Below are 9,331 nucleotides of genomic sequence, written 5' to 3'. Positions count from 1 at the left end.
TCTTGTATTAAAATGTCAAACACTTTGATTTGGATCAGTCATTTTGTCAAAGAAAATGCAATAGGGAAAAAAATAACCTTGAAAAAATACGATGTGTCTTCTATTTGCCAGTTAAATATTTTGAGCATCACAACGGAGAGGGGTCCACTAGCTCCAGTCAGTTATAAACACCCTTAGAAAGTATTTTTTTTAAGGCAACCAAGTGAGCTAAAAAATAAATCATTGTACTTTATCTTCTTGAGTGTTAGACATTAGTTTTCTTCTCAAAGGGTGGGTCTTGGCTAGTTTCTCACAAGGCCTTGATAGAATGTCCTGTACTCTTTCTTGGTAAGCTCTCTCCGCTGCTAGACCCGATTCATATTCTCGCTGCTTCTCTTCTTCCTCAGCATCACGGGCCTGTTGTCGATAGGCAATTTGAGCCCGGAGCTGCTCTTGGTATTCTTTTGCTTCCTTTACTCTTCTGGAAATGACATATGAATAGCTTATTTATGAAGTGTGGGTAAAAAAAAAAACAAACAACTTCTTTATTATTATTTAATCTGCTAGCATTCAACCTTAGACCAAAGAACCATTCAAAACTCGTTTTAGGTGTTAAGAGTAACTACCACTCTAACGAAAAGCTACATGCTAACCTTACATTCGTTGGAGAATGAACTGCATTCTGTCATATGTTATAAAGCAGATTGCAAAATCAGTGCTTAACAGAAAAAAAAAAAGAGCAAGAACAACCCCCTGTAATCAGCACGCCTTCCCTGCCCCTCACCGCGACACTGAGAGGACAGAGAATGAGAGTGTCAGGTCCCAGCCGACTCTTCGCTAGCTCAGGCTCACTGCTGCGGCAGCCTTACACCCCATCTCCACTCGCTCATTCCGAAGATAACAAGCGACTGCCAACGGGGAAGGCAGGGTGCAGGCTCCTGCTGCGGCCTTGTACTAATATTCTAGGAAATGGCTGTCAGAAGAAATCATTCTTCCATTCTACCTCGAGACTCACACTTTCACTACCCTCTGGAGCAGCAGTGGAAGCCTACCTACGTGCTCAGGCACACAGACGCTTAAAACGCCAACAGTCTAGTCAAGACCTGTGCGCTAACGCCACGCAGTTGAACCACGCAGCACTTACTGACACCACTGAACACCATCTTTGCCAAGTGAAGCACATCCAAAACGACGCCCGACACGTTTCCCTCAGAAGGGTGAGATTTCTGCCACATCCAGGAGATTGTTACCAATAAAGCCGTCGGAGAACACAACAGATACCGGCTCTGGAAGGAACTACTCAGTTACCTCCCATGGACAGGCGTGGAGAAAGGGCGGGAGTACAAAAGGGAAACTGAGTAAGTGAAATAAGGCCCTTTGCCCTGGGCTTCGCCTGACACCCAGAGGAACGTTTCAGCTACTGCGTATAACTATATTCTCACCCTGAGGAACTGTAAGGTAAGGAGAGCCCAGTGCAGCTGGGTTACGTGCGGTAGTCTGGTATTCTGGTGGCTGACTATATAATTGTTTAAGGGATGTGTGTGGGTGGAGTTTAGCAATAAGCCTGAACACACTAGTTCTCCTAGGTAAGTAACGAACTAACCTTCCATTAACCCTCCTCCCCAGACCTCTGTCACTCCTAATAACAGCTCAGAGCGTGAGGGGATGTATTTAATAAACACGATCCATGTAAGTCACGTGATGGTCCAAAAAGACCAAAACAAGGATATGTAATGAAACACCATTATTTGTATGGTGAGATCAGAATCAGTGATTTAATACCGATCGCAATGTAACAGGGCTACTATTGAGCAGTTCGGAGCGGATAGGCTGCATGGTGGCAGAGCCTCTCTGAACAGAAGAAAGCCCACGCGGCGCTCAGAGTTATCTGAAAATGAGAATTCGACTACTCCCAAGTTTAAAAGATTGCCCTGCCATGAAATGGACCGATGGCACAAAAGAAAAATACCTTGCATATTTTTCTTCTTCTGTATGTCTGAGTTCTGTGATTGCTTCAGTTAATAACTTCCTCTCTTGAGCAAGTTCTTCCTGCTCCTTTGCATTTCTCTGCACTGAAAAAAACACCCAAACAACCAAACTTTTAGAAGATAACAGCACTGCTAAGCTTGAAGGGACAGTGAGACCGTATTCGAGCCAAGTAGCCTAAATAGCAAGCCTGAGTTTTGTTGCTTCTGAAAAGGCACACAAACAATGGCAAGTGTATTCTCAGCTTATTTGTTTTTCACCCACTCAGATTAGAAAATATTTCACATTCAGAACTTCATAATAACAACAACATAATTAATAATAATGACTGCTTGCTCATGCAACCCTTACTTTACTAGGCTTTGCTCTGGTGATAGCAATGGGAAATTAGTGTAAGGAATGTCTGTAGGAGTAAAGTTTCAGAAGCAGATTCAGAGACGGTAGCATTGTTGCCCACTCAACCATAAAGCCTGTGCATGCTGGGCCAGATGGTCTTCCCAAAAGCAGTTTGTTGTACTGCCTCTGCCTTTGCCAAGACTTGCATTCATGCGGTAGGTTTGGTGCACAGACAGCGAGCTGTTATTACTTACACTTCTCCTCCATCTGCAGTTGTCTTGTATCCAGGACATCTTTCAGTAGCTGCTTTCTGGCCTCCTTTTCTAATCGCATTTGCTCAGCCTTCTTGGCCCAAACCTTCGCCGTCTCTTCTTTGAGGAGCTTGTCCACTTCTTTTTCTCGCTCTTTCTCCTCCTCCAGCTGTTGAGCCAGGTGTGCCAGGTAAGTCTGTTGCTCCTTGAACAGCTCTTGCTGCAAACACACAGACATTTGCAGATCTGAGTAAATGAGTTCAAAAAAGCGTTTCAAAAACGTGAGGAGAAGTGGTGGTTGGCAGCCAGTGTGGGAACTGGGAGCCTAGAGCTCCATCCCAAACCCTGCTACGGGAAAGAGCTGTGCAGGATCTTCTCCCTGGCCAGTCAACAGTGCCTGGACAACAGCATAAGAGCAGAACAAACACAGAGTGATCCCTTCCCCCATAGCAGCTCAGCTGCCTACAACACAGACATTTTACAAACTTTCCACAGCTGACCAGGCTACCTCACCATCACCTGCATTACAAGCCTTGGGATCCAATAAAATAATAAATATCACCTCCTCTAATTTTGTGCCAAGGTCTAACAGTGAGTTTTTACAACTTACCTAACCTACACGAGCTTCGAAGTACCCTGAGCAGAGTAATGAATGCAGCTCCCTGCTCTCTCTAAGTTACCTTGAGACCCGTTTTCACCCTGAAGTTGGACCGTCTACTCGTTTTAAATTTAGGAAGTGACAGACACATCCATGGTTTCATGGCATCTCCAAGATACTTAATGTGAGGTTTTGCATCTATATTTCCAGCTATTAAAAAGATTTAAAACCGCTTCTTAGTATAAATGAATTAGAATAAGTTAAATATTCACTTTCCTCTGCAGTTACAAACATTTAATAAATCAGGTCCGTGAAACAAAAAAAATGTTTTTCTAACCTCCATTACGTCCATGCAGTATACGGATGAAACAGCTCGGGTGATTTATACACAACGAGATCAGCACAGAGGGACAAGATTTCAGGATTTCCTGAGCGCCCTCTTCTTTTTTCTAGGCTGGTAGCCCTGCTGATTGCAATGCATGCTTTAAAGTACTCTGAGGTTTTAAGGGATAATGGGCTTCTTCAGAGAAGTAGAGTGCTGGCAGGAGGAGAAGCAACAGGCTATGCAACAAAAGAATCAACTTGTTCAGAGAAAAGGGCTTGTGTCTGATCGCATTTATACTGTGCAGTTCACTAAGGGCCGCAAAATTAGTCTAGATGAGGTGTTGCCCCACAACTTCACAGTGAACACCTCTAGTCCTTACTTTTCTTTTTGTTTTCTCCTCAGTGTCTTCCTGGGGTTCCTGAAGAGATTTTTCTAAGATCTTCATCTCTAGGGCAAGTTCACCTTGTTTTTCTTCATTAAGACGATTCTTCTTGTCCTGTACTGCACTGAGCAACATATCCCTGCATTCCTTCTGTTTCTGTAGTTTCTCCATCTGAAGTTGTTCATTTTCTAGCTTAAGCAGTTGCTGCTGTTCTTCCTACAACGGTAGAAACAGCCAGCTTGTAAAAATCATTGCATAACTTCAAACTAAGTGATGACTAGAATTAGTTAAACTGGAACACTGAAGAGCAAAGATAAATATTTAAAGCTTTTCTTACTGACATTAGAAAATTAGTGTCATCCATTAGACCTGTTAAAGCATGAACATTTTAGCATATCATTCATTAGAATTCAGGATTTTTTTCTCTTTAATTATCACATGCACTTCAATACCAAAACACCGGAATGCCTGATGTACTCCAAATAGTTCAAGTGGATAGTCAGAGTCATCTCTTTAGAGCAATCGGTATTGTTGCAGCACGTATGATCTATATCCCAGTCTTCACACGCAGCCGTAACCACTAACCGATAGGAGAGCCATGTGTTCCTCCTGTTTCTGCATGTATTATCTGTCCTGTGTCTGTGCCGGATGTTCAGAGCACTGCATCTCTAGCGGACGTAAGGCTGCACAAAGTAATTGCATCCTTATATTCTGATGGGCAGTTACTGAATTTCCATGGCTTCAAACCGTTCCGCTTTATATTGGAAAGGACAGGAAAATGGACAGTAAAGTTGAGTTCTTGAGAGAAACAATGAAAAATAGCAAATGTATATTCAAGATCGAACAGGTACAGGTATTTCCAAGATTATTTAGCCACAAGAAAAAGAAATCCCAAAGCAGCACCAATAAAGTAACTTCGCATAATTCCTGAACATCCTGCATTTGAATAAGCTTACAAGCACTCATAGCTGTAAAACAGTCTGTGGCCACCATTAGCTTATCTACAGGTCTCAGAAACAATGCCTCAGCTGTCTTGAAGATACACAGGTTTTTGTTAACCTGTTTTTAAACGAAATGTCTCTTTTGTAATGTCAATAAATATTCTAACACGCATCAGCAGGTTTGCCATAAACGTGTCTAATCTTCCCCATACGGAAGTACAAGCTGCACCTCCCAAGGAGCATAACTTGTTATGCTGGACATAAAGCACCCACTGACTCTTCCAGTGTTTCAAAGCCAAAGCTGACTTTGCTATCTTCCTGAACGGCCAAATCCACTTTCAGAAGCTGGTAAACAGCTTTGAAACTCAGTATATATTATTTGAACCACTAAGAAAGGCAAAAAACTTTGAACAGTAAAGAAGGAAAGGAGGTGGAAATAGCTAGCAGTCTACTGGGCAAGCTGGCACATGTCTTAGGCTGAATTCTGATGTCAGTGAAGTTGTATGGGAGCAGCTGAGGACGGGATCCATGGTGCTTACTCTGTGAAAGTTTATACGACGGGGTGACACAACATCGCAAATGTACAAAGAAATCGTTACCAACCATCCATCTGCAAGCCAAGACCAAAGTGCTACAGCAGAAACTTGTCTAGCACTTGTGAGACTACAGCCAGAATAACGTGATTTCCATCACTTCGAGATATCACAATTCTTTATGGGAGAAAAAAAGAGACAGAGGGGGAGGAAGGAAGCTAATGTAGGTAACAGCTAATTAAAAAAGGTAATGCAAAAATTGCTGTCTCTGTTTTGTCATCCAGCCTGAGATATCTTGATGCACACATATGGTCTATCGTGGCAAAGGTGCAAGTTTTGCTTCCCTAAATAATCTATTTCCATTGCAACAACCAGAAGAAACCATTATACGCAGAGACACTTAGCCGTCCATAGCACGTCCTTCACCCAGATGAAACCCCTGATCATTATAGGCTGTCAGCTCTGTACTGAAAAACTTGTAATGAGGCCATCTGTCACATCCCTCTTCTGCTGAAAAAGGATTATGTCCCATTTTCAATACAGAAACTCTCCTTTATGGACCCTTTGAAGAAAGCTTTTTTCCAGACACTAAAGCACTTTACCAGAAATTTATCTCCTTGACGGAGCCCAAGGCAGCTGTCTTCAGGGGAAGCTACAAAGTCTTCTATTCTGACAGCATTTTTCTGAAAAGGACGGTTAAGTAGAAGTGTTCTTTGCCTGGGAGGTTTGGCAGTGCCTTAAAAGTTGTTACAAGAAAGTAATTTTATTCTGCATGTTTTTAAGTAAGTGAAACATTACAGTCTAGCTTGGAATAAGCACTCCACTGTTTTACAGCCAGGCTTTTCAGAGCTTTAGATTAATTATTGTCATTATTTTTAAAAAGTAGTGGAGTATATATCTTGCCAACATCAGTCTCCAGTGCCTACAGACTCAGTTGCTACATGTAAATAGCTGCGAAATGAAGACTCAGTCTGAACCAGTCTCCCATAACTCACAAAGTCAACACTGTGAACTAGCAAGCCCCACCAAAGCCAGCACAACTACAGCAAGCCTACACTGGAGAGAGATGAGGGGGGAAAAAAAAAAAAGGTAGTAGCAAAAGTGTTGGGCCAAGGTAGCCAAACACCTCCCGCGATGTGACGCCCAACAGCAGCCCGCACTAATAGGCAAGAAAGCTTAGGCACTGCTTGCTAATGTTAAAGAAAAATGGACATAGATTCTGAAATTCAGTCAGCTGGGGCATAAGCAGTTGGGATTTTTCATGTAAGCGTGTATCCTCGTGTATGTGTCAGGGTCCTGAGTGCACCAACAGGCTCTGCAACCTCCCCGCAGGGGCTTGGCTGCCTGTGCTCGCAGCCAGCCCCGACGTGAGCCTTGGATCGGAGAGCTGGGAAAGAGCGGTGTGAGAAAGGGCTGAGAGGAGACACTTGGGAGCTGCAGTTAGGCTCAGTCTCTCGCCCTTGGTGCCTACGTGAGCTATGCTGCAGGTACGCCAGTGCCCGAGGTCGATCCTGATCCAGACCTGCTGACTTGACTTGCTGGCTTCATCTTGGACTTCACCACTACAGACCTGCCGAGCAGTTTGGACTGTTAGATTACCCCGGTTACTGTCAGCAGACCTGCTCGGCTTGTTCCTTCGGGTACTGTGGGACTCTTGTCGGGGAGGACAGCATACTTGCCTGCCCTGCTGTCACCTTCAGCTCCTGGCTCGCCTTCCCTTCTGGGAGCAGCACACTCCTGCTGCTTCCTCCCACTGCACTTACCGTGATGATTAAACATACGTATCATGGTCTGAGATCTGGTGTTACGCATTACAGCTGGGACACAAGACCCTCTAAGTTAACCCACAGGAAACTGGAAATAAGAAAATTGAAAAGATGTCTGGCAAAAGCTTAAAAACATTTCCATTTCCCACAAAGGCTCTGAGAGGCTTTGAATGCCAAAATCCTTTACAATGCTAAGTTTCAAAAGATGTATTTCCCTCTGAACAGGAATGCATTTGCCACAGCTCCGGAAAAGAGGCTTAGCATAATAGGACAGTCTGAGATACTAATGGAATCAGTGAAGATACAAATAAGGTATGGGTTAATCTAAACGTCTAGTAAGCCTATCATTAGGAGGGCCTTATACACAACCCTGAATCAGAATGATACAGAAATTACCAGCAATCGAGCCTCTTCTTCCTTCAGCCGCTTCGCCTCCTCTTTGTGAGCACTGAGCACCGCTACCTGGGCACTGAGCGCATTCAGGATTTCCCGATTCTGCTCTGCTGACTTCTGCATCTCCACCGCCTCTCGCTTTTCCTTAGCCAACCTATCCTCTTTCCAAAGCTCTGCAAACATCTGCTCCTCCCTCTCCTGTTGCTTTTTCAGTTCCTCCTTCAGAGCTAGCTGGGCCAGCCGGTCTTCACACAATTCCTTCTGATGCTTCTTCATCCACTGTACACGAAGCTCCTCGCATTGTTCTCTGAAAGGCAACATAAAAGTTAAAAATAAAGCCTGAAAAAAATAAGCAAGTCTGGAGGTGTGTGATGGATGGAGGCTCTCAGCTCATAACTACTCGGAGGACTACGGCTCAGGATGCCACATTCTACATCTGGTCTGACACTGACCCCTTGTGAGGCCTAAGGAATCACCGAGAGCCCGATTTGATGGAGATTTTGAGCTTAATCAGTTGAAGAGCAGGTCCTATATTTGCACTTGTAAAAATAATATATATACACACGCACAATACATAAATATTTTATATATACAAGGTGTATGTTATATATGCAGTTGGAACATGCATTGTGTGCAGTTTCTTTTATATAATATTTCTAATATATAAACCACATGCACGCTACGCTTGTTCAAACATGTAGGTTGCTCTTTATTCAAATGAAGACTTAAAATAGGTTTACTAGTCACTTGAAAGCTCATTCATATTCAGAAAATACTCTGAGAGCGGAAATTTAGGTTACACAGTTGAACAGGAACCACTAGAAATTTATTCGTTGTTTTAATGAAGTTTTGTGGGATAATTCAGAGAAGTTGCAATAAAAGCCTGGAGGAGCTAGAAAGTCAAACAAGTAATACAGCTTTCAATTTTCATTTACTCGCTGCAATTGAGTTGCATATAAGCAGATACTTATCTTCAGTTGAGGAACACGCCACTATTTAGAGATCCTGCTTTTATTTTTACAAAAAAAGCGCTATGAGATCAACATATGCTATCGAACAATATTTAATTTGAACAATATACAATAATTCTGTTTATAACCAGGATATAGATTTTCGTAAAGTCAAAATGTGAAACTAGCAGACAATGGTGAAGATCTACAAGCGTTAAGGATCTGTAAGCTGTGATAGACACACATGAATGCTGTGAAGTAAAAACATATCTCACAATTTCATGCTGAATGAAACCATCTTCTACAGATTATTGCAATGCTGTTTAGGAATTCATACCAGACATCATAAGATATCACTGACTGAGTCTTGAACTACTGCGTGACAGCAATAGTTACCTGTACAATGTGAAATACTATTACTTTATACAATGTTTAGCTGACAATCCTGTGTAGCAAAACCATTAAATATTCATCAAGCAGCTATCTCATAGTACTATCATTCTCCACATCAGGATAGTTACTTAATTTTCATAACCACAGCGATGAAACAGAATCTGAATGAATTCCATTGCCTAAGATATTTTTTTTTTTAAACTTAAAAGCAAAACTAAGTTTGCCAGCACTAAAGATAGATATTTGGTGGTTTGCTTTTTCATGCTCTGTGGCTTTGATCTGTCTACGTAAAGTCTTCACTTTTCTAAATGATTCGCAAGTCCAATAGCTGCTGCCTCCATCTAAACCCACATCTATATTCCCTGACCTGGGTTTCGGGTATAGAATTAATAAGAGCACTATTGTCTATCTGGGGCCATGGGTTCACACCTCCACAGAGGCTACAGAAGCGATGCAAATTCGGCCTCTCCCTGAGGTCAACTGCTATATCCACTGGCA

At 42.6% G+C, this 9,331-nt stretch overlaps 1 protein-coding gene across 1 annotated transcript in view; it reads right to left on the bottom strand.

Annotated features, from left to right (window-relative positions):
• Positions 1 to 219: 219 nt before the first annotated feature.
• CFAP53 (cilia and flagella associated protein 53) overlaps positions 220 to 9,331 on the bottom strand; it is a 22,402-nt gene continuing 13,290 nt past the window's right edge. The window contains exons 4-8 of the mRNA XM_009323123.1: positions 7,494 to 7,797; positions 3,855 to 4,073; positions 2,556 to 2,772; positions 1,949 to 2,051; positions 220 to 460 (exon numbers count right to left, since the gene is read on the bottom strand). Of these exons, the coding sequence (XP_009321398.1) occupies positions 220 to 460; positions 1,949 to 2,051; positions 2,556 to 2,772; positions 3,855 to 4,073; positions 7,494 to 7,797 (1,084 nt within the window). The remainder of the gene's footprint in view (positions 461 to 1,948; positions 2,052 to 2,555; positions 2,773 to 3,854; positions 4,074 to 7,493; positions 7,798 to 9,331) is intronic.

The sequence above is a fragment of the Pygoscelis adeliae genome, unplaced genomic scaffold, assembly GCF_000699105.1.
Source record: "Pygoscelis adeliae isolate BGI_AS28 unplaced genomic scaffold, ASM69910v1 Scaffold174, whole genome shotgun sequence".
NCBI classification, from domain to species: domain Eukaryota; kingdom Metazoa; phylum Chordata; class Aves; order Sphenisciformes; family Spheniscidae; genus Pygoscelis; species Pygoscelis adeliae.
This window is presented reverse-complemented; position numbering and strand designations above follow the sequence as displayed.